The sequence below is a fragment of the Staurois parvus genome, unplaced genomic scaffold (assembly GCF_062004578.1).
Source record: "Staurois parvus isolate SC_StPar_1 unplaced genomic scaffold, SC_StPar_1.0 ptg000011l, whole genome shotgun sequence".
NCBI classification, from domain to species: domain Eukaryota; kingdom Metazoa; phylum Chordata; class Amphibia; order Anura; family Ranidae; genus Staurois; species Staurois parvus.
In genome coordinates, this window is record NW_028317807.1 from 36,004,942 (window position 1) to 36,031,370 (window position 26,429).

At 44.5% G+C, this 26,429-nt stretch overlaps 2 protein-coding genes across 3 annotated transcripts in view; both read right to left on the reverse strand.

The window, feature by feature from the left end:
• The window catches only part of UBE2F (ubiquitin conjugating enzyme E2 F (putative)), a 373,705-nt gene that overhangs the window by 276,199 nt on the left and 71,077 nt on the right, over positions 1 to 26,429 (reverse strand). The window lies entirely within an intron of this gene.
• On the reverse strand, positions 23,958 to 25,289 carry LOC149474174 (uncharacterized). The gene has a single exon (XM_089672433.1). The coding sequence runs from the start codon at positions 25,287 to 25,289 to the stop codon at positions 23,958 to 23,960; it is 1,332 nt and encodes a 443-aa protein (XP_089528559.1).

The window sequence follows — 26,429 nt, forward strand, 5'->3', positions numbered from 1 at the left end:
AGCCTCCCGCCCACCATATAAGGAAATGATGGACGGGCTGAGGTTCTCTCGTTCTCAGAGGACGTCATATGATGTCCTCCCACTCTAACTGTGCATGTGCAACCCCAGGGGCACGCGGTCATCAGAGGTGCGCTGTGTCCCTGGGACACGGTGGATCACCGATCACAGTAAAGAGCCGATGACATCAGCACTGTCATGTTATCAGCTGTTTCCAAACAGCTGATCGCATGTAAACAAGGAAATGCCGGTTAGTGGCAGTCCTCTCCTAACGCTGACAGCGTGTGAGAAGAGTTAAGCGGCTTTCCTCAGAGGGGACATCTACACTGATCATCAGGGCACTGATGATCAGTGCCCTGATGATCAATGTAGCCCCATCAGTGCCAATTGCCAGTGCCCATCAATGTCATAGTGACAACTATCAGTGCCAGTCAGTGTCGCCTATCAGTGCCATATATGAGTACTGTCTTTCAGTGCCCATCAGTGATGCCTGTCAATGCCCATTAGTGCTACCTACCAGTGCCTCCTCATTATTGCAGCCTATTAGTGCCCATCACTGCAGCCTCATTAGCGTACATCAGTGAAGGAGAACACTTACTTATTTATAAAATTTTATAACAAACGAAGAAAAAAATTTTTTTTCTTCAAAATGTTCAGTCTTTTTTAGTTTGTTTAGCAATACAAAAAAACCCAATGGTGATTATATATGACCAAAAGAAAGCTTTGTCTGTCTCAAAAAAATTATAAAATGTTGTTTGAATGACAAATTGCACAGTCATGCAAAGTGCGACAGTGCTGAAAGCTGAAAATTGGCCTGCGTAGGAAGGGCGTTAAAAGTGCCCGGTAGGCAAGTGGTTAAAGCCAGAAGAATGGAATGTTAAATGAAAATAGTATGTAAGCACGTCTGTGATTGTTTTTGGTTTTTTTTTCTACACAAACATTGAATGAACAGTTTCCAAGAGTGGTGATTCCATACTTTTTTCCCCAGAGGTTGTAATTGTGAATTTCCCCCTTAACTGTAGGCAAAAAAATCTTTGGCATTGTCTATTAAGGGAGGAGTTACACTAAAAACGTAAATTTGTTTTCAAAATAAGACAAACAGAATAATGACAGCGGTACCAAAGTACCAATACTGTAGTACTGCATCATTTCTTTTTTTTTGGTGAACTTTATTGAAATGTCACAAAGTGTTTGCCTTCCTCTGGATCAACTGTGGGTATAGGTATATGTAGGTTTTATATTTTCTAATGGGTGTACTACATGGACCTGTGTCTTTTTTAACCTGACCAGCTATGTAACAGTAGCAACCGTGGAACAGAAGGCTAGTAAAACGGTGCAAATTTTAAACAGCCAGCTCTCCCATTCTATGGCTGTGACACACAATTTAAATTGTTGCAGCACCATGGGACAGCTTTTAAGGGCGTATGCCCTGTACTTACCACAACAGATGCATTCAACCTTTGGACAGAATTTAAGGGATGAGACTCCATCCACTACAACGGGCATGCCCAAAAGGGGTCTTGAAGGGACAGGGCTACACAGTGGGCAGACCACAACCATAGACCTGTATAGCGATCTGATGATTACTCAATATGATATACCACAGGTCAAGGTGAGTGCTCACCTAGGATTCAGTGCTTGAAGCAACATTACAGGTCAGCAGAAAATCTTCTCCAGGCAAGTCCGAATACAATCCATCAAGGCTCAGCCAAGAAGTCAACCAACTCTGGAGCTGTAGAAAGCCATAGTAGCTGTGGGGTAGCCAGGAATCGCAATAGAAAATTATTTTGGAGGGAAAAGAGCTAAGCTTATCTCAGTAAGGAAAAATCATCCATCACCAAAGGACACTAGCAAAAATGGAGGCTAGCTGGGAGTGTGAGGGGTTATATAGAAGATGTCCCTGCATTTTTATCTTTTTTTGTCCAATCACCTGAAGATAGCTGCATATAACCCGTGGTATGGACCTTCTGTACTGTGCTGCACAACTAAGAAGGAACACTAATAAACACAAGTGAAGCACAAAAAAATGCTGTGTGTTTTCAGCCCACAAAAAATTTAAGAGTGGAGTGCATTTCTGGTAGATCGACAGGTATTTTTCTATACTTGCAGGGTCTTTCAAATGTGCAAAGTTGGCCAATTCCAATGTTTTCTTGTTTGTTTGTTTTTTACCAAAGTGTCCAGATCCAGACTAGACTATGTCCTCATCACTGTTAATTGTATCATACAGTCAAATGATATTTAACACATAGGCTGCCCAAATGACTCAATAAAAGCAGATAATTACTTACATTCTCCATCATTCCTAATTTAACTCCCACCCTGGCTCTGTAACATAACTCTACAGACATGGCCCTTGCCATCTCTATTTTTAACCTTGATAAACCCTACCAGATTTCTGTGCAAGGCGACTTCCTAGAAATTGCTTTTGCAACAAGCAGCTACTAGATACAAGATCCATCATGTGCACAATAACTGGTCACATTACAAGTAAAGCAGTGGAATTCTAGAGGTGATAAGGGAGCGAACAAAAGAGTCACTTAAAGGTCACCAGATGTTTACATATGATGAAAGCTTGGCACATACAATGTGAACTTAATTTTCAGCAATGGATAACAGTGGAAACATAAAAAGTGGTATTATACCCAAAACAAAAAATTTTTAATACATTGCAGATTATCAATCATTCGCTGCAGTAGCTGCATTAATGTTCTTTTTTAAGATTTCTTTCCTCCAATATCAATTGGTGATCCAGATAGTAAACACACCTCCTTTATTAGGGGTCCCCACTCAGATGAAGAAGCAACAGAGACACCTTTGGACGTCAGCATTAATAATCTGGGGTGAGGGGAGTATTAGATGTACTAGCAGATTTAAATACATTAACACACTGAAGCCAAATTCCAGCTAACGCTTTTTAAGCAATTGCAACAAGTTTTTTCCCTGTTGGCATAAAAAATGGATCATTGTAGGCACCCCTGTGTGTTTTAAATGATGTCTTAAAGATCTAACTGCAACATCTGATGGAAAGCTTGTTCTGCTGAAAAACAACAAAGTTACTAGCAGGATCACCTGATGCAAATAAAAGAATGAAAGCCTAAAAAAAGAAAAATAATGCAGCCACAACATCCAAGAATTGGTAAGCTCCAATATAATAAATATTTCCTTTTGGTTTTAATTCCAGTTTAAAGCTCCATTCACACTTGTGCGACATGAGACACAAAGTTGCATGACAAGTCGCAGCCCAAGTATTTCAATGGAAGCTGTTTAAATTTATGAGACAAAGTTGCTGCAACTTTAAAAAGGTTGCTGCACTACATTTATGTGACCTGAGTGCAATAGACTGCAATGTAAACTCTCAAAAGTCTCATCTTAATATTATCAATGTGACAGTTGTGCAATAGTCAAAGCCAAAGTCGTATCCAAGTCGCACCCATCCAAAGTTGCATCACAGTTGCAATGGGAGTCGCACAAGTGTGAATGAGGCCTAAATGATATGAGTACCAGACCAAACTACTATATTTTATTACATCTGGCTAAGTAGCCTTACAATACCCATATACACAATTATATTTTATTTACTTACATAAGTTACTTTCTAAGCAGTTTTTAAAAACAACCAGAAATTGTTTGCAGACTCACTTTAAAGTATAACTATAGGCAAAATGTATAACCCTTGTCAACATTTAGTACGTTTACGCTCCTAAATTCTTCTTGCGCAATGACACCACATGCATTTTTGACAGCTGAATTTGCAAGACTTGGTGTCAGCCCTGCCTAGTTGCCTGTTTAAGTACTGAATCCTACCCATTCTGCTATTCTTCACAACATAGGGACTGATTGTTCTGTAGGGCAAAATAACTATTGGAAGGACTTCTTTGGATAGACACATTGACAGAAATTTACTAAGGTTGGAGCTACTAGTCTTCAGTCATCTTGATTAGCCGTGCATGTCCAGGAGTGCAATTATTTCTGCACAGGCAGTGCGCAGCTTAGTGTACATTCTTAAAGGGGATTGCAAACACAAAGCTAAGTTTTGTTTTTTGTTTTTTTGGAAAAAGAGACATGGCATGTTTTGATTTGAATAGCATGTTCATTTTCCTCCTGTAGCTGAATGGCCTTGGTAGGGAAAGGAGGAAAAGCCATCTTTCAGCAGTTGCTAAATGGAGAATCTTGTATATGTTGCCCATTCTGTCCAGGTGTAAAACAAAATGTGACATGGAGGTCACATGGGCCCCCTGCGACCCCTGATGCTACACCAGTGGTTGCAGGGTGGTAAAAACTCCCCAGCCCCCAAACCAAAAACATAAATGAGCCTCTACTGTCCTGAGCCCCCTATAAGGCTGTTTTCACACTGATGTGCTGTGGTTTACCCACACAGCGAGTGCAGCTTTTCTGTGGGTTAGCTGCGCTTTGCCATAGGCTTCTATTATAACTTGTGGATGTGGTGCACTTTCAGAAACTGCACCACAACTCTTGCATTCAGTCTGAGGTCAAATGCCACATCAGAGGGCTCAGAGGACCACAGGATGGGCATCTCTGGTCTATAAAATGTATTAAAGCAGTAGTAGTAAACACCGTGACCTTTTAAATAAAAAAAAAAAAAAAAAACCCCTGCAAGACAATGTCATAATGTGCTAGTATGCATCGCATATTAGCACATTATGGAAAACTTACCTTAAAATGAAGCCCTCCAGCGGCGCGCTGTCACGGCTTCCATCTTCACCTGGTCCTTCTTCAGTCTATGGCGCTTTGAATGGCCAAGCTGTGATGACGTCACTCCAGCACATGCGTGCAAGAGTCACTTTTTACGCCACTCAGCTCTGACGGAATGGCATGAGCTGGTGTCTTTTACAAGTAAATATCTCCTAAATGGTGCTTACCTGTAGGTACAAGTGAAAAGAACAACTTTACCTCCACTTTAAACAGCTTGGAAAAACAGATGTGCATTGTCGCACATTTTTATATGTATTAAATAGCTATACATTTTGCAGATTATTTCCTCTAACATCGCATCCTTTTCCTGTTTGTGGGTTGAGAGAGTGGGGGAAAAAAATAGAGAAAGACAGAGGAAAACACGTTTTTGTTTCAGAGAAGATTTGGCAAACAGGATGTCTAGCGTATCAACCCTAATCATTTTGATTGTGATAGCTATATTAAGGAGGAGGCAGATGAGGAGAATGGGGCAAGCCACACAGCGCTATGGTGAGTGCATCCATTGCTTACAAAACTCAAGAGTAAAGGGCAGCTGTGAACCTTATACCAGGATTTACATCAGTCATCTATTCCTATGAACCCAACCATTTAGATACCTTTCACTGCACACTCTCTACTATCCCTTTGGGATGGCTGCCATCTGGGTCCTTGTAAGGGAAAAAAATAAGCTGCTTTTTTCTCATCAATAGACTTGCATTGCATTGATGTGCGTTGCGTTAAAATGCATACATGTATCATTTCAACGCAAAGCACTGCATATAACACCAGTGTTATGAACAGGACATACAGAAAAGAATTGCTGTGTGTCCTAGCATAGACCTGCATTCAGTGACGTAAAAAGCAGGTCTTTGAAGTATGTGTGAATAAGGCTTTAAGGACAAGAGATTCTGTAAATACTAATCTAAGGGTCCCTATAATCCCAACCAGTCAACTATGGTTATCTGTAAGGGTCCATTCACACAGCAACGGACAACTGCAGCAGTTTAGTGCGCAGCAGCTATCTGTTCTGGCTGCATGAGCGGGTAAGTAAGGGGCTGATTCAGGGCATCACACAATTCCATTTTTCTCTTTTTTTGATTAAACTTTATTTGAAATGGCCAAAGTGATACTTCATTCATGTCACTGTACAGCAGCTAGGTGCGGAGCACTGCTGTACAGTGACAAACAACCCTGCCCAGGACATGCGATAAAATGCAGCATGTCTGTGAATAGGACACATAGAACACAATCTGAATGTCCTAACAGTGACTGGCATTCTTTCAGTGCAGAAAAATGCCAGTCACTACAATGTGTGAGAAATGGCCCTGAGACGTCTTAATAGCTTTTGGGTGAATTTAGCCTAATTTTTGACCATGCAGTTATTTCCTGCCTCTCATAAAACACAAACCAATAAAACATTAATAAAGCATTAGAATTCACTCAAGCAATCAAAGCACTTGCTCACTGTTAGCATCTCCATTCAAGACATATAAAAACAAGAACTATGTGCTGTGGAAATAGAAACCTTTCATACAAAACACTTTAGAGGTCTTTTCTTGGGATTGTTACAAGTTATTAGTATCTTTTAAATTGGTAATAAACCCAAAAACAAAACTATACTGCAGCTTAATCCTGAAATGGTAAACCCACTTTCATTGGAAAATTTTTTTTTTTAACAAAATAATGTAGCATATATATAATTGAAACAGATTATATTGTAATTTAAGGTTACAAAAAATTATCTTTCCTTTTCAATCAGCAGGGCTGTCATTTTCTGTAAAATTCAATACAATGTGACAACCTGGTCCCCAGAAATGTCATCCCCTGCTTGTGTGATTGCCTCACTGATTTTCCCAGAAGTCTGAACTAAGATACAAGTTAGATTTTAGGTATCCTCTGCAAGAAAAAAAATAGTTTTGGTGAGATGCTCCTAAAGGGTTATTCACTTAAAAAGGAATGCAGACCCTGCCACTCTCATTAGAACAATGTAAGTTCATTGGCTGATCAATAATGAAAGTCGCTCCCATTCAGAATCAGTATCCAAGAGACACTGGGCAAACAGCTTTTTCTTCAGAGCAGAAACAGGTAGAACTCAACCATGCTTGTTAAAATCCTTGCAATGTACACTGATCACCCAGATATCAACTCCGAACAGAGAATGTCAGTCACTGCTCTTCACTATGCTCCTCCAGCCCTCACTGGAGCGTCAGATTGGTGAGGTGGGCAGGCACAGCTGGCTTTGGTTCTCAGCCACGCATTGTCAATCAGACAGCTGGCTGGATCCTAATATGGTCAGAATCCGTCCCGAGCCTGATGCGGTGCTGTGAGGTCAGCTGACAGCAGGCTTTGGCCCACTGCTTGCTGACTCTGGGTCACTGGGAGTACAAACGTAAGTGCACTCCTGTGACACAGAAGAGAGGTATGAAAATGACACAAACTTGGGATGGGAAGAACACACAAGCTGCCAATGTTAACCTCTCATTGCCTGAATTATCCAATGGCTTTAATACCCTCCGAGTCACTAACACAGAAACAAAATTGGCAAATGAGATGTTTGGACTTCACTTGACACATACATGTTTTGGATCAGTGACTCAAGGTACTGATGCCAGAGACAGCAGGGCAGTTAGCATTTTTTTAGCTGTAGATCAAAGGCATCCTACATACACCACTCAAAAAAAATTAAAGGAACACTTTTTAATCAGAGTATAGCATCAAGTCAATTAAACTCCTGAGATATTGATGTGGTCAGTTAAGTAGCAGAGGGGATTGTTAATCAGTTTCAGCTGCTTTGAGTTAATGAAATTAACAACAGATGCACTATATGGGCAACAATGAGATGACCCCAAAACAGGAATGGTTTTACAGGTAGAAGCCAATGACATTTTTTCCCTACTTATCTTTTCTGTTTTTCACTAGTTTTGCATTTGGCTAGGGTCAGTGTCACTACTGGTAGCATAAAGTGATACTTGGACCCTACAGAGGTTGCACAGGCAGTGCAACTCCTCCAGGATGGCACATCAATATGTGCCATTGCAAGAGTGTTTGCTGTGTCTCCCAGCACAGTCTCAAGGGCATGGAGGAGATTCCAGGAAACAGGCAGTTACTCTAGGAGAGCTGGACAGGACCGTAGAAGGTCCTTAACCCATCAGCAAGACTGGTATCTGCTCCTTTGTGCAAGGAGGAACAGGATGAGTACTGCAAAATGACCTCCAGCAGGCCACTGGTGTGAATGTCTCTGACCAAACAATCAGAAACAGACTTCATGAGGGTGGCCTGAGGGCACAACATTCTCTAGTGGGCCCTGTGCTCACTGCCTGGCATCGCAGAGCTTGATTGGCATTTGCCATTGAACACCAGAATTGGCAGATCCACCACTAGCGCCTGTGCTTTTCACAGATGAGAGCAGGTTCACCCTGGGCACATGTGACAGACATGAAAGGGTCTGGAGAAGCCATGGAAAATGTTATGTAACATCGTTCAGCATGACCGTTTCGGTGGTGGGTCAATGATGGTCTGGGGATGCATATCCATGGAGAGACGCACATACCTCTACCAGCTAGACAATGGCACCGACTGCCATTAGGTATCAGGATGAAATCCTTGGACCCATTGTCAGACCCTACGCTGGTGCAGTGGATCCTAGCTTCCTCTTGGTGCATGACAATGCCCGGCCTCATATGGCAATAGTATGTAGGCAGTTCCTGGAGGATGAAGGAATTGATACCATTAAATGATCCCCACGCCCACCTGACCTAAATGCAATAGAACACCTCTGGGATATCATGTTTCGGGTCCATTCGATCCCGCCAGGTTGCTCCTCAGACTGTCCAGGAGCTCAGTGATGCACTGGTCCAGATCTGGTGAGGGAATACCACAGGACACCATCCATAGTCTCATTAGGAGCCTGCCCCGACATTGTCAGGCATGGATACAAGCACGTGGGGACCATACAAATGGCTGAGTGGCATTTTGAGATGCTGCAATGAACTTTCAGCAAAATGGACTAGCCTGCTGCATAATTTTTTCCAGTCTTCTGTAGGTTGATCATTTTCATTTCCATCAAATGAAGGGATATCCTTATGTTCCTAACACATTACCTAGTCTGTATCAGTATATATATCCAGCATGATATTTCTCCCCATTGAGATCTGATGTGTTTTCAAAGTGTTTCTTTGATTGATTTTTTTTTTTGAGCAATGTACTTATTTCATTACATATTTAATTTAAAGTACAACCAAAGGCTCCTGAATTAGTGCCTTTAAAGGCCCAAATCCAGATACTAAATGATGCACAACTCTAAATGTAAACATAAAAATCCATTTACCCTCCTTGCCTAAGCCAAATGTTCCTATATTTGTGTCTCACATGCGCCTCTTCTCAGACACAGCAGCTCACACTGGGAATGTTTCAGCAACACAGCATTAGTTCGACAGGGGTTTGATACAATAACAGCTGAACCATATGTGTAACATAGTGCCTATCGAGGTGCTCCAGCACCAACAGGTGTAAAGGCATAACTTTATACTAGAGAGTTAAACAAACTCATCTGCCCTTACTCCTATTAGCTGTTGCAATTGCTGTTCCCACACAGTGAAGTAGTATGGGCATGTACTATATTTTGCGTTGAGTAGTAGATCATATAATAGAAAGATGGCATGAGTGGGTCCAAATTAATGGACTGCCGTACGTTGTTGCATAAAAACACATTTGCAAAATGTGAAGTGTGAATGGGGCCCTTGGAGAGCTTTGCAAACATCTATGAAACCCTAGGCACGCCTTACAACAGCTTTGATACTTTCAGATCATGTCAAGTGCTGGGCCTCTCCTTCCCACACACTTTCAGGAAGAGCTTTAGCTGGCCAGTTAGGCATGTCTGATGTTTCAAGGGATCCCACAGCTGTTCTCCATAGTGCTGAGGGTAGGTGGAGGCCTGCATTGAAGGGCACATGCTTGGTTGAACTTATTTCTGTTACAAGGGCATTTTAAAGTTAAGCTACAATATATTAAAGCTAAAGCTACAGATGTAAACGGGCACCTTCAGAAGTCAATTAGAAACTATGGTTTTATTTTTATTATTTTAAATCCACTGTGCAGACTCCACTTAAATCCAGGCGCCCACAGTACACAAATGCCAACTTTACCATAAGTTGATGCTCATAAATAATTTATTGCATCCTATAGTGTGCTGTGGAGCTGTACTAACCTAATAAGTGCCCTGTAGAAGATTGTAAAACTCGCTGAATGTGTTTGTCAGTGTCCAGGTTGCTTAGGCCAGGAGGTTCAATAGTGTTCTAGGTTTCGGGGCTCCCAAAGCGCTGCGTAGTGAATGACTGTAAGAGCATCATTACCATTTGGCACCTGAAGGTGTTTGCTTTACATTTGCAAGGTTTTTTGTTAAAGTGGTTATAAAGGAGGCTCAAGGTTTTCTGAGCCCCATCTCGATTTAGCAATGCACATGAGAGCAGAAGCTCTCTGGGGTCTCGCCATCCTCATTAGCTCACACAGCAGCGTGAGCAAAGTAGAGAGTGGGGGTGGGGCCAAGCCTTGCTTAATGTGCAAGTGGACACAGAGCATGGCTTGTGAGCGAGCCTGCTCGAATGCCCCCATAGCAAGAGGCTTACTACTGGGGGCAAACAGCGGGGGAAGGAACCAGGACCATCCGTTTTTAGTTATTTTTTAAATCTTTCCTTTAGAATCACTTTAAGCTTGACTCTAAGGATGGGTTTATACTCGTGTGGGTATGCATGTACATTTTGTGCAGTCTTGAACCTGCATAAAGACGCACACAAAATGTGGTGCTTTGAAGAAAACTCTTAGTGGCACCCCCATGTACTGAAAAAAGCAGTGCAGTTTCGTGCAGGCGCAAACTCATGGAGCCAAAGCACCATGCAGTTTTTGTACAGCCATATTTCAAAAAAGATGCAGGGTCCTTTTCCTGCAGGAAAACACAGGCACAGCATCCCATTCAAATGAATGGACTGCTGTGCTAGCGCAAACGAAGCACACAAAACCACACCTAGTCTAAAAACAGGTTAATTAGGCTAGCTTCCTGCAGAGGTTGTTTTTTCTTTTTTTCGTTTTGCTTTCAACATTATCAAACCATGCAATTTGATCGGCATTTTCATACTAAAGTCAAATTTTATGTCAAGCTTAGCTGAATGATATATTAAAAACAACAGGGTATGGAAACAGTCCCTCTCCTTTTGAATCAGTTCACATGGTAGACATTTAAAAAGAATTGACCTGCTTGTACTAAATACAATCTGATATCTGATACTCTGGATAAAATTAGTGATTGGGACAAACATATCTGACACAGCCTGTGCTTTAAGCCTTAACACTTGTATCTACATCCGGCATCTGGTGAGTAATCTGAAAAAGGATCCACTGGGTGTGAAGTTACAAGGCAATGCAACTGGTTTTAAAACACTAGCAAAGTAAGAAAGGGTGATTTATTCCAACCTTTTTAAGGGGTTTTCCATTGTCCAAAAAAACACTAGCCACTTACTTTTGACCTTCTGACATTGCTACCAAGTGCAGTATGTTGACATTTGGCAAAAATATAGCCAGTCGCAAAGCAGTAGCATGCACTCACCGGCCACTTTATTAGGTACATCTGTTCAATTGCTTGATAACACAAACTGCTTATCAGCCAATCACATGGCAGCAAGTCAATGCATTTAGGCATGTCGACGAGGTGAAGACAAATTGTTAAAGTTCAAACCGAGCATCAGAACGGGGAAGAAAGGGGATTACATTTTTTACAAATAAATATCTGAAAAGTGTGGCGTGCATTGGTATTCAGGCCACCGAGACAATACTTTGTAGTACAAACTTTCACTTTCAATTACAGCTGATGTCTCTGCCAGCTTTGCACATATACAGAGTGACATTTGTTGCCTATTCTTCTTTGCAAAATAGCTCAAACTCTGTCAGATTGGATGGAGAGTGTCTGTGAACAGTAATTTTCAAGTCTTGCCACAGATTCTCAATTGGATTTGGGTATGACTTTGACTGGGCCATTCTAACACATGAATATGCTTTGATCTAAACCATTCCATTGTAGCTCTGGCTGTATGTTTAGGGTCGTTGTCCTGTTGGAAGGTGAACCTCCGCCCCAGTCTCAAGTCTTTTGAAGACTAACAGGTTTTCTAAGCGTGCCCTGCATTTGCTCCATCCATCTTCCCATCAACTCTGACCAGCTTCCCTGTCCCTGCTGAAGAAAAGCATCCCCACAACATGATCCTGCCACCACCATGTTTCACAGTGGGGATGCTGTGTTCAGGGTGATGTAAAGTGTTAGTTTTCCAGCACACATAGCGTTCTGCTTTTAGGCCACAAAGTTCAATTTTGTGCTCACCTGCCCATTGCACCTTTTTCCACGTTTGCTCCCCACATGGCTTCTTGCAAACTGCAGACTGGTCTTCTTATGGCTTTCTTTCAACAATGGCTATCTTCTTGCCACTCTTCCATAAAGGCCAGATTTGTGGAGTGCACGACTAATAGTTGTCTTGTGGACAGATTCTCCTACCTGAGCTGTGGATCTCTGCAGCTCCTCCAGAGTTACCATGGGCCTCTTGGCTGCTTCTCTGATTAATGCTCTCCTTGCCCGGCCTGTCAGTTTAGGTGGACGGCCATGCCTTGGTAGGTTTGAAGTTGTGTAATACTCTTTCCATTTTCAGTTGATGGATTGAACAGTGCTCCGTGAGATGGTCACAGCTTGGGATATTTTTTTTTTATAACCTAACCCTGTTTTTAAACTTCTCCACAATTTTATCCCTGATTTGTCTGCTGTGTTCCTTGCCCTTCATGATGCTGTTTGTTCACTAATGTTCTCTAACAAACCTCTGAGGGCTTCAAAGAACAGCTGTATTTATACTGAAATTAAATTACACACAGGTGGGACTCTATTTACTAATTAGGTGACTTCTGAAGGCAATTGGTTCCACTAGATTTTAGTTAGGGGTATCAATGTAAAGGGGGCTGATTACAAATGCACGCCACCATTTTCAGATATTGATTTGAAAAAATGTTTACAACCATTTTTTATCATTTTCCTTCCACCTGACAATTAGGTGCCACTTTGTGTTGGTCTATCACATAAAATCCAAATAAAATACATTTATGTTTTTAGTTGCAAAATTACAATGTGGAAAATTTCAAGGGTTATGAATACTTTTTCAAGGCACTATAAGCACATACATTCATGTGTTATGGACAATGGAAAAAGAACAAAGAGGTTTTATGAAAAACTAAACCACCTCCTCAATCACAGCTATAAAGAATCGTCCTGTTATGTTAATCGGTAGTATGTGTTAAGCTATAAAAGGGATGGGTCACTTTGTATTTTGATAAGTGGGTTTTAGAAGGAACATAAGGCTACTAATTTAAAATAAAACAAAAGTCAGGGGCAAAAGAGCAAGAACAACATTCATACAAATTGGAGAAGACTTAAAACAAAAACAGTCTATTTAAACCAAATACCTTGGCATAAACTGGTCATACAATGATAGACACCCAATGTGTACAGTGTATGGCCAGCATAAGACTAGAGACTGCTATGATGCCTGCTTTTATCTCTATAAGAAAATCCTGTTCTGAACATCCAATTTGAGGTGAACGCGCTTACTAACAGCTTGGCAATCAAACAACCCCCCGTGTCCCGCTTTCTCGTCATCGAGGCTTGGAATGCAAACAACAAATAGAGAACTGCAGTCAAGTGGTACTTCTCCCTGCCTGAAATGTCCAGGGCCAAGCAATGTTCACATCCTTTATCTATTAAGCACTGTGCAGCCTGTGCACTAATACCCTTGTGCATGTGTCATTTTCTTTGGCTGGTTGCAGCACACTCGAGGGTTATTAGAGTATAGGGTTGAGAGATTGCCGAAACTGGAGGATGAGCATTGCCCTAGGTATGACCATGCAAACTAGGATTGCTCCATAACATTGACATATACCTAAAGTGATTGTAAAGTCTTGGCTTCTCCAGTTCTGTGTCTGCCCCCATAGCAAACTGCTTGCTTTGAGGGCAGACGTGTAGGCTCTCTCCTGAGCCAGACTGTGTGTGTCCATAGACACACAAAGTGCAGTTTGGCCAAGCCTCCTGCTCTCTGCTCACAGGATTTGCCAGACAGCAGAAGGAGCCACGGGCTCCCATTGTTCCCAACAAAGCCTGCAAGACCAGAAGAGAGGGAGAGAAGATCTGCAGCCGGGCACAGCAGTGGATAGATACAGGAGACAGGTAAGTGTTGGGGGGGCACACAGCAGAAGTTTTTTTTTTTTTAACCTCAACACAGAGAATGCATTAAGATGGAAAAAACTTTTAAACTTTAGAACTACTTTAAAGTGTATTTCTACTTTCAGAGCCAAAATAAGTTAAAACATACTTTATATTTGTTACATGTCCTCGTTCACATAGCATAACTTAACCACTTACCGCCCTACCACTGTAGAAATACGGCGGCAAGGCGGCACTGGCAGGCAAAACCACGTTTTAAAACGCATGTTTTGTAAACAGGGTGCGCGCGCGAGGCACGCCGCCGCCCTATCTGTCCCGGCGATCACCGCCGCGGATGTCAGTCGCCGGGTCACAGCCGGTCTTTACCGGCTGTTTCCCGGCGATCGGCGGCAAACAGTGACAGACAGCACAGCTGCAGTAGCTGTGCTGTCTGTCACTTCCCTGACAGCTCGAGGACAAGCTGATCGAGAAAGAAGAGTCTCTCTCTCTCCATCAGCCTGGTCCTGTCCAGTACACACCCCCGCCCCCTAGTAAAACACTCCCCCTCACTCAGATAACCCTTCCCTGCAAAATAAAGTTAACCCCTTCCTCCCCAGTGCCATTAGTACAGTGTCAGTGTTTTTTTTTTTGCACTGATCACTGTATTAGTGTTTTTGGGGATGTCAGTGACCCCAAGTCAGTACCCCCCAATGTCAGAATGTCCGCCACAGTCCCGCCATAAGTCACTGATTGCCGCCATAATTCGCTGATCGCCGCCATTATTAGTATAAAAAAAAACCTAAAAATCACAGTATCTTTCCAGCCATTTGTAAACGCTATAACTTTCACGTAAACTAATTAATTTACACGTATTGGGTTGTTTTTTTTTGGACATGTTTTATAGCAAAAAGTCCAAAATATTGTTTTTTTTCCTCAAAATTGTCAGCCTTTTTTTTTATAGCGCAAAAAATAAAAACCGCACAGGCAATCAAATACCACCAAAAGAAAGCTCAATTTGTGGGGAAAAAAAGGATGTAAATTTCATTTATGTACCGTATTGCATGACTGCGCAATTGTCCGTTAAACTAGCGCAGTGCTGTATAGCAGAAAAATGGCATAAATTGCAGTATTTATACCATAGTTTGTAGACGCTATAACTTTCACACAAAGCAATCAATATACACTCATTGGGACTCAGTGGAAATACACTTTAAAAGTACATTTCAATGCAAAATACAAAAAACTATAATTAATGTTTACAGGTATTTCCCCATGTTTTATTCATGTACACACAAAGCAAGTACAAAAAGATACCTCTTGATGTGACCAAAATTAAAATGCCCGTCTTCCACTTCAACATGGCAGCGCAGCTCTGAATTCTAACCACATGGTGTCAGCTCTGCCTACTTCATGTTCAGAATTAGAAAAGACAGACCAAATTCCTGAGTTCAAAATGCAGCAGGCCAGCCACTCAGCACAGGACCAGAAGCAATGGGAGATCACTGGAGTAGTTGTATCTATCTAAGTGGATTTCAAGCAGTGTTGGCCAGGTATGGTATACATACATCGTAACACTGGTCCAACCTGGATCAATATAACTATAATCATAGCTGGAATTCCGCTGTAAAATGTCATACACTTTACATATCATTCCCTATTATAACACTCCCCTGCCAACACCCCCTTTACTCTAAAAAACACAAAAGGAAAAAAAAAATAATAAGGTAAATTCATTGTAAAACTAACCTGAGGGTATGAAAGCAGATATGACTCTCTGCTGCTAGGTACTTCAGATAAATTCAGTGTGGTTCAGCGTCAACTCAGAAGCTCTTCAAACTTGAATGCAAATCTTTACTTTTTTGTAAAGTCAAGCACCAGCACCAACGCAGATGTGATGCAAAAGTGGACAATGTAGGTGTGAGATGTAGAGCGTACAAGCCAATGCTCCACTTTACTGAAACTGTATACTAAATTCAGTAGTCTGTCGGTTCATGTTAGAGCCCCAGTAATGCTAGCTGTTCTAATCCAAAGGAATATGGTGCATGCAATCAGCCCAGATTAGTTTTTCATGGTTTAATTCCTGACAGGTTCATTTTAAATTAACATGTATTCATAATTATAGCTGCCAATATTTGCCTTAAAATTTAGTTTAACTATAGCACTGCAGAGTGCACAGGAAATAAAATAAAATGTAAACCAAAAGGGTTGTCTTATATTGAGCTGATAATCTTATACAGACAGGCCAATTTATGAAATACTTAGTTTTAAACATGTGTCAAGTTAAACTAGAACAAGAAAATTCTGAAAAAGATGAAAGTATGTATTTACACTGCCACATGGTGGATACATGTGGTCACTGCAGCAAAGGCATGAGCATTAGATGACAAGTGAAACATAACTGACTAAATATCAGATGTCTGGAATATTAATATTGAAACTCATCACCTCTTTACGAATCCCAGCAATCTCAAGTATCTTTCTGGCAATATGACCCTTGGAACCCAGGCAGTGCATATTCACTTCAGGTGTCTAGATCAAAATTCTTGGCCCACAGAATCCACTGCCCAGCAAACATATTCATTTATTTCTGTATTTTCACCCTTAAAACACCCAACATTTTTAATCCAGGTTTAAAATGCAATATTAGACCAGACCAACTTGCAGTTTAGGAGGAGCAGTAGGAGAGAAAGAAAATATGGTAAGCTGTTAAGCATACACAAAGCACAAGTTCATTCTATGATACTGTAAAATGACATTAAAGCCCAACACCAGCAAACTATAAAATTATCCCTTGCAGAGGGGCTGTGCCTGCACTGCAAAGGTTAACCGTTTTGTCTAACGGAGAGGAGAAGGTCCTTTACTTACCTGATTCTCTGCCCCCCCCCCCCCCCCCCCCACACTGCAATTGTGGACTGTCCACTGGGATGCTCACATCCAGTGCAGAGCCCTCCAGAGGATTTACCCCCCTTCCTGGCCAGGCTATTTTATGTTAACCGACAATTGCGTGGTCATGCAATGCTGCACCCAAATGAAATTTATGTCCATTTTTTCCCCCACAAATAGAGCTTTCTTTTGGTGGTATTTGATTGCTTCTGCGATTTTTTATTTTTGGCGCTATTAGAAAAAAAAAAAAACTATTTTGAGAAAAAAAATATATATTTTTGACTTTTTGCTATTAAACATGTCCAGTAAAAAAAAAATTTAAAAATCAAATTTCGTCATAAATTTAGGCCAAAATGTATTCTGCTACATGTCTTTGCTAAAAAAAATCCCAATTCGTGTAAATTGGTTTACGTGAAAGTTATAGCATCTACAAACGGCAGTACAGATACTGGAATTTTCTTTTTTTTAATACTAGTAATGGCAGCGATCAGCAACTTATAGTGGGACTGCGGTGGGCATTCTGACACTGGGGGGAACTGACTGACAGTCACTGACATCCCCAGTGACACCAATACAGTAATCAGTGCTAATAAAAAGCACTGACACTGTACTAATTACACTGGGCAGGAAGGGGTTAGCATCTGCGGCGAGCAAAAGGTTAACTGTCCTGTTTTACTGTGTGCTGTTTGTGTGCTCTACACTGTAAACACACTGCTTTGTATGGCTCTGCTATGCAGAACCATACAAAGCAGTGTGCAGGAGCTGACAGGGGAGAGATCTGTATTGTTTACATACAGGTCTCTCCCCCGTCGGTGATGTATGGCGATCACCGGGTGCCGGCGGGGAGTCACTTCATTGGCTATAAGTTGGGGGTTTACAACAACTAAGTTCTAAAAAAAGACTGGTCACTTTGCAAAACGTATACACCGCAAAGTCATTTTACCTAGCTTCGTGAATAAGATGAAGCTGTGTTTATGTCGATTATATAGTAATGTACAAGCAAAAATTGCCTGCCACATGATAGCGTGCTCAATATGAACACAGCTTCCCCTTATTTAATACAAAAAATAACATTCATCTTGCTAGGTGAACAAAATACTCTTCGTAAATCAATCCGCCGATTTAAATAAAACTTGCTGCCACCAACATCACTTTGATGTCAGGACACTTGTTGCAGGTCACTGACTTGGGAAGTACTGCAGACTTTGGATCAGCATGACAGTCAGGATACTAGCATGCTATTAAATTAATGAAAATTAATGTAGTCTATAACCAGTTGCTGAGAAGTAAAATAATGTACATGCGTTTGATAGCAGCCTGAAATACTTACACGTGTAAATTATTGTGAATATACACTATATTGCCAAACGTATTGGGAGATCCCTCCAAATCACTGGATTCAGGTGTTCCAATCACCTCCATGACCACAGGTGTATAAATTCAAGCACTTAGGCATGCAGACTGCTTCTACAAACATTTGTGAAAGAATGGGTCGCTCTCAGGATCTCAGTGATTTCAAGCGTGGTACCGTGATAGGTTGTCACCTGTGCAATAAGTCCATCCTTGAAATTTCCTTGCTACTAAATATTCCACGGTCAACTGTTAGTGGTATTATAACCAAGTGGAAGCAAATGGGAACAACAGTAACTCAGCCACAAAGTGGTAGGCCACATAAAAGGACAGAGCAGGGACAGCACATGCTGAAGCGCACAGTGCGCAGAAGTCGCCAACTGTTGGCAGAGTCAATAGTTAAAGACCTCCAAACTTCATGTGGCCTTCAGATTAGCACAACAACAGTGCATAGAGAGCTTCATGGAATGGGTTTCCATGGCCGAGCAGCTGCATCCAAGTCATGCATCACCAAGTGCAATGCAAAACGTCAGATGCAGTGGTGTAAAGCACGCCGCCACTGGACTTTAGAGCAGTGGAGACGTGTTCTCTGGAGTGACCAATCACACTCCTCTGTCTGGCAATCCGATGGATGTGTCTGAATTTGGCAGTTGCCAGAACAGTACTTGCCTGACTAAATTATGCCAATTGTAAAGTTTGGTGGAGGGGGGATTATGGTGTTGGGTTGTTTTTCAGGGGTTGGGCTTGGCCCTTTGTTCTAGTGAACGGAACTCTTAAGGTGTCAGCATACCAAGACATTTTGGACAATTTCATGCTCCCAACTTTTAGGGAACAGTTTGGGGATTGCCCCTTCCTGTTCCAACATGACAGCACACCAGTGCACAAAGCACAGTTCATAAACACATGGATCAGCGAGTCTGGGGTGGCGGAACTTGACCTCAACCCCATAAAACACCTTTGGGATGAAGTAGAGCGAAGACTGTGAGCCAGGCCTTCTCATCCGACATCACTGCCTGACCTCACAAATGCGCTTCTGTAAGAATGGTCAAACATTCCCATAGACACACTCCTAAACCTTGTGGACAGCCTTTCTAGAAGAGTTGAAGCTGGGATAACTGTAAAGGGTGGGCCAACTCAATATTGAACCCTATGGACTAAGACTGGGATGCCATTAAAGTTCATGCACATGTAATGGCAGGCGTCCCAATACGTTAGGCAATATAGTGTATGTTAACCATTAGCCGCCCGGCCAATGGCCGTTTGGCGGCTTCCGATGTGTATCTGCATTCCGGGTGCACGCCATTTGGCGTGCTCCCGCACATGCGCCGTTTGCGCTAGTGCAGAGCGGCGCAGCAGTGCGATCTGTCATCGGCCGTGCACCTCGGACACGGCCGATGACAGATCCGAGTACCGGCTCCCGTTGCTGGTACCATGTGACCTGCTGTGACCAATCACAGCAGGTCACGTGACAGTTGTATACAATGGATGGCTTCATTCATGATGCCATCCATTGTATACTAGTGCCTAGCTGTGAATGGTCACAGCTAATCACATGCACATGTCATGTGATTAGCTGTGACCAAATCACAGCTAAGCACAAAAAAAAAAAAAAAAAAAAAAAAAAAAAAAGCTGAATGAATCGATTTCATTCAGGTAAATGCTTGCTTATAGCAAAGTAATTCTTTGCTATAAGCAAATTGTGTAAAAAAAAAAAATACTGATCACTTTCCCAAAGTAGTACAATGTTACTATGGTAACATTGTACTATTTTGGTCATAGTAAAATATGAAAAAAAATCTTAAAAAAAATAAAATGTAATAAAAAATTAAATATAATAAAAAAAAATAAAAAAATTTAAAAAAATATATATATATTTTTTTTTCATACTGTCACCAGTCAGTGTCCCTGTTCACCGCCATGCCAGTTATATGATGACGCTGTACTGCACTGGTGACAGTATGTCAAAAAAAAAATACTGAAAATAATTTTTTTCATTTTTTCATTTTCCGAAAAATTATGACAAAAAAATACAACTTCAAAAAACTCGCCATGCCTCTTATGAAGTACGTCGGACTGTCTACTCTGCAAAAAGGTGTCATTTGGGGATATCTGTACTGTTCTGACATTCTTGGACCTCAAGAAATTAGATTGGCTGTCAGTACTTCTGGATTGAATAATTTTCAGATCTATACCATAGTTTGTGAACTCTATAACTTTCCTAAAAACTAAAAAATACATCCTAATTTGGGTTATTTTCACCAAAGACATGTAGCAGAATACATCTCGGCCTAAATTTATGAAGAACAATTATTTATTTGTAAACTTTTATAACAGAAACAAAGAAAAATGTGTTTTTTTTTCAAAATTTTTGGTCTTTTTTTGTTAATTTAGCAAAAAATAAAAACCCCAGTGGTGATTAAATACCACCAAAAGAAAGCTCTAGTTGTGTGAAGAAAATGATAAAATTTTAGTTTGGGTACAGTGTTGTATGACTGCGCAATTGTCATTCAAAGTGTGAGAGCGCTGAAACCTGAAAAACGCAGTTATTTACCTGTTAACTGTATTTCCAGGAATCTTCTAGGACAGCTCACTTGAGAGATAGGGCTCCTCCCAGGAAACACCCGCTCCACCTTTTTTTCCCCTTTATAGGCGTCCTCTCTCCCATTGGCCCCCAGTATAAGAATATGACCGAAGGCCTAGGAGAAAAACAAAGAAGAAAACCAGTAATAAAGATATCCCCCATAGGTTCGCAACATACCTGCACATAATCGTGTGATCAAACAGTAATCGGGGGGGAGTTACGCTGTCCTAGAAGATTCCTGGAAATACAGTTAACAGGTAAATAACTGCGTTTTCCCGAGTCATCTTCTAGGACAGCTCACTTGAGAGGAGTAGAATAGAAATACGTACATTAGGGCGGGCACCCTGCTTGTAGGACCTTCCTGCCAAATGCCTGGTCCTTGCTGCCGATCAGATCCAGCCTGTAATGTTTAGTGAAGGTGGCGAAACTGGACCACGTCGCGGCTCTGCAGATCTGTCCGGGGGAGGCCCCCCCTTTTTCCGCCCAGGAGGCCGCAGTGGCCCTTGTGGAGTGGGCTTTTAGGCCGGGCGGTGGTGACAGGCCTGCCGACTTGTAACCTTCCGAAACTGCCTCTCTGATCCATCTGGCGATGGTGCCCTTGGAGGCACCGTCCCCCTTCCTTGGTCCCTGGAATAGGACGAAAAGCCGGGACGAGCGTCTCCATGTCTTTGTGCGTTCGATGTACGTGATCAAACACCGTCTTACATCTAACCTGCTACAGTCCTCCGCGCTGCCCGGATCGGCCTCCAGGGAAGGTATTACTATTTCCTGAGATCTATGGAAGTGTGACGCGACCTTAGGTAGGAAGGCCGCATCCGTGCGGAGGATGATTCTATCCAATAAGATGGTGCAGTACGGCTCGATCACTGAAAGGGCATGCAACTCGCTGACCCTGCGGGCAGAAACTAGTGCCGTGAGGAGGATGGTTTTAAGAGTCAAAGATCTGAGCGAACATTCATCCAGCGGTTCGAAAGGCCCCCGCTGAAAGCTCTTCAGGACTGTGCCCAGGTCCCATGATGGAAGTTTTGGCAAGGACGGGGCACGGCGCCTGGAGATAGCCCTCAGGAATCTGACTACTAATGGGTCTGCCGCCAACCTCAGCTCGAGAAAGTTCGACAGAGCCGCTACCTGTACTTTGAGGGTATTGGCGGCCAGACTCTTATCCGCCCCGGCTTGAAGGAATTCAAGAACTGTATGCAAAATGGGCGTGCCCGGTGCTTCGTTTCTGACCTTCCAGGCGGAAAACTTCTTCCAGACCTTGTCGTACAAGGCGTTCGTCGACCTCTTCCGGCCATCCAAAAGGGTGGCGACCACTCTTGCCGAGAGCCCCTTTTCCGCTAGCCTGTCCCGCTCAGAAGCCACGCCGCTAAGGACAGCCTTTCTGGATGAGGATGCATCACCCTCCCTTGGTTGAGTAAATCGCGCGTGGGTGGTATCATCCAAGGGTCTGCTAAACTGAGCTCCTTCAACCGGGAGAACCAAGATCTCTTGGGCCAGAATGGCGCGATCAGAATAACTTTGGCTTGAGACACCCGGATCTTCTGAATCACCTTCGGCAGTAGTCTGAATGGAGGGAAGGCATAAAGGAGGTCTCCTTCCCACTGCTGGGCTAGCGCATCTATCCCCTCGCTTTTGGGGTCTTTCTGCAGGCAGAAGTACCTTTCCCGCTTTGTGTTCTGGCCGTTGGCAAATAGATCGATAGAGGGGGAGCCCCACCTGGCGCAAATCTGATCGAACGCTGACTGGCTGAGGCACCATTCTGTCTGGATGACCTCTCTTCGGCTCAGTTGATCCGCCAACTGGTTCAGGTCCCCTTTCAGATGTACTGCCGTGATGAACTCCAGGTTTTCCTCCGCCCAGCTCAGGAGGGATCCGGCCAACTCCATCAGCCTTGGGGACCTTGTGCCTCCCTGCCTGTTCAAATACGCCACTGCAGTGGTATTGTCGGAGAGAATCTGGACACCTCTCCCCCTTATCCTTTCCTGAAAGGCCGTAAGTGCCTTGAAAACTGCCAGCAGCTCCCTGTAATTTGACGACCTGCTGGAGTCTACTGCACTCCACGTGCCCTGGGCCAGGCCGTCTTCCATATGGGCGCCCCAACCAGTCATGCTTGCATCCGTGGTGATCCGCAGTGGGTTGGCCAGCCTCCAACTTCTTCCTCGTTCCAAGGTGAGGCTGCTTCCCCACCACCTTAGCGATTCCTTCACTTCGTGCGTGATGCGGATCCTGGAACTCAGACCTGCTAGGCTGCCGTCCCAGTGGGAAAGGGTGTGATTTTGCAGCACCCTGGAGTGAAGTTGCGCCCATTGCACCCCTGGAATTGCCGCTGTCATCCGCCCGATTATTCTCATCGCGGTCCTGACCGTGCAGGTCGACATCCTCCGGAGGGCCCTTGTGTCCTGCCGCAGGTTGAGAGCTTTTTCTGATGTTAGGTACGATCGGGCCTGTGCGGAGTCCAGGACGTACCCCAAGTACGTAATCCTCTTGGAGGGGGTTAGCTGTGACTTCTCCTTGTTGATAAGCCACCCCAGACTTTCCAGAAAAGATATCGTACGTTCGATGTGCGATCTCAGGCCTCCCTCTGTGTCCGCAAATACAAGCAGGTCGTCCAAATAGGGGATAATGTTTATCCCTTCCATTCTCAAAACTCTTAAAGGCTCCGCTAAAATCTTGGTGAATATCCTCGGGGCCGACGACAGGCCGAAGGGGAGTGTGTTGAACTGAAATAGCACCGGACCCTTTTCTCCTTCCAGCGCAAACCTCAGGAATCTCCTGGAATCTTCTCTTATCGGGACATGTAGGTATGCGTCTTGCAGATCTATCGAGGCCATGAACACCCCAGGTGAAAGGAGTTCCTTCACCGTGTATATGGATTCCATACGGAATTTGCTGGGCCTCACGAACTCGTTCACCTTCCGCAGATTCAATATCATCCTGTAAGTACCTGACGGTTTTTTCCTTAGAAAGAAATGGGAGAAGAATCCACTTCCCCTTTCCTCTTCTCTCAACTGGCAGATAACGTTCTGACTGAGCATATTTTGTAGGAGGTCCACCAGCGCATCCGCCATAGCCCTGTCCTTTGGCAGGGGTGTTGCAAAGAATCGCTGAGGGGGGGCCCTTGTGAACTCTATTCTGTACCCCCTGTGGATGGCCTCCAGAATGTAGGTGTTCTGGGTTATCCTTAGCCATTGTGCGTGGAAGCGCCCCAGTCTCGCTCCCACCTGGCCTCTCCAGTCACTTCGGCTGGGTTTTGGGTCTATTCTGGCCGGGGTTGAAAAGGAAACCTCCCCTGCCTCTCGGCTCGTTCCTGCCTCTTCTTGCGCCCCAGCCTGGGCGCTGGGTTTGGAACCTACCTTCCCTTGACGCGTATCGCCTGGATGGGCGAAACCCCTTCTGTCCAACCTGCCTGCTGGGGACCGGGAAGCTCTTTTTCCTGTCGGCCGACCTTTCCAGGACTGAATTCAGCTCCGGGCCGAAAAGGAGTTTACCCTCAAACGGCAGGCCACAGAGTTTAGATTTGGAGGCCAGATCCCCCTGCCACGATTTCAGCCAGATAGCCCTCCTTGCCGTGTTTATGAGCGCTGTAGATCTAGCAGAGAGTCTGATGGTCTCTGCTGATGCGTCCGCGATGAAGGCTACCGCTTTCTCCAGCACCGGAAGGGACTTCAGAATCTCTTCCCCCGGAGTGCCTTGTTCCAGATGCGAACGGAGCTGCCCCAACCACACATCCAGGGTTCTGGACACACAGGTCGTTGCCACTGCAGGTTTAAAATTCACTGCGGACGCTTCCCATGCCCTCTTCAGGAAGGCGTCCGCTTTCCGATCCATCGGGTCTTTTAGGGACCCACCGTCTTCAAAGGACAGATCCGTGTCCTTCGAGATCCTCGAGAGAGGGGCGTCTGGCTTTGGGCAAGTCTCCCAAACCGAGGCATCTTCCTCCTTAAAGGGAAAACGTCTCTTGAGGTTCTTGGGAAGGAAAGCCTTCTTCTCTGGCTCTTCCCATTCTCTCCTGATCGTGGACCATAGGGCAGGATGTACTGGGAATGTACGGCTGCTTTTTGCCTGTAGCCCTGCGTACAGTTGGTCGTGGAGGGAGAGGTCCTGCTGTTCTTCCTCCAGATCCAGGGTCTCATAGATCACCTTTAGCAGGTCCTCCGTGTCTTCCACCTGAAAAAGGAACCTGTCTGCCTTTGGGCCCTGAGCCTCAATCTCACCCTCCTCCGAGTCTGAGGTGTCCGACTGTTCGTCCTCCCAGTCCCTTACTGGCGCTACCAGCTTCCTCTTTTTCCCCCCTTGGGTGCCAGAAGTGCCCGGTTGGGGCTCATCCTGGGCCGGTCCCGGCTTCTGTTCTCTGAAGCTTTGAAATGTCTTGGACATCTCTTGTGTCACATTCTGTAGGAAGTCTTTAAAAAGAGATCCAGACTCCTTCTTGATGAGCTTGTCTATGCACCCCTGGCAGAGCTGCTTCCTCCAGGAGCTCGCCAGTTTCTTCCTACAAGTGGCACACTTCTTTTTCTGCTCACAAGGAGCTTCTTTCTCCCCTCTATCCTCCTCCTGTGGGCCCATCTGGGGACAAGGAGATACACGCGTTCATGCGTCTGTAACCGCAACGCCTCCCCCCCTGTGCCACTGTGCAAGCTCCAGCTGTGGGCCTGCTGGGGGGGGAGAGGGGGGCTGTGTGTGCGTGGGGGGTACCCAATTATCCCGGGGGGGGGGGGGAGAGGGGGGGGAGAGGGGGGGGGAGTAGGGAGGAGGGGGGTAAAAACAAAAGGAAGTTTGCCAAACAAGGCCCTTACCTTACTGCAGGCCTCCCCCGCTCCTGACAGATCTGCCTCCATGCCGCCGCAGACTCTGCCTCGGTGCGACGGTTTTTCAGGGGCTGGTGGGCTCCGCCCCCCCCCCTGCGATCCCCCCTCGCCGACCCCCCTCTCACGGCCGCCGGTGGAGAAGCGGCCGTGGCACGGGTTCCTTCCACGGCCCGCCGCCCATTTCCAAGATGGCGGCGGCCGTTCCCTGCTCCTGCGCCGGAAGTGACGACACCCGGCGCCCGGAAGTGACGACACCCGGCGCCCGGAAGTGACGCGATCGCAGCGTCCAGACCCACCGCAGCCGAGCCTCCTGGCCATGCTGCCGGGATCCAGGAGCAGGTAAGACTTACCTGAACCCCCAGGGAAAGGCACCAATGCCTCGGTCGGCGGAGCGGGCTCTACCCCCCTGGAGAGCCCCGCTGGGACCATCTGGGGCCGACGCCCCCACCCCACAATGGGCATCCCTGGTGAAACTGGCTGAAAGGTCCCCCCCCTCACAAGGCCCCTGCCTTGCTTGGAGGAAGGGGGGGGCCCCAGCCAGGGACCCTCTGTACTCCGCCAGAGAGCCCAGATAAAAAACAAAAAACGGGCGTAGCTCCTTCCTGGCCGGAGGAAACACTAAAACTGGGGGCCAATGGGAGAGAGGACGCCTATAAAGGGGAAAAAAAGGTGGAGCGGGTGTTTCCTGGGAGGAGCCCTATCTCTCAAGTGAGCTGTCCTAGAAGATGACTCGGGAAAATGGCCTGGGCAGGAAGGTGTAAAATTGCACGGTATTGAAACGGTTAACTGTTGTACCTGCTAAAGGATTGGTCATTCTCTTCTTGTCTTGTGATTCAGTTAGCATTCCAGAGAGCACGATCTGCTCCTAAGAAAGTCTGCAGACTTTACTAGAGGTGAG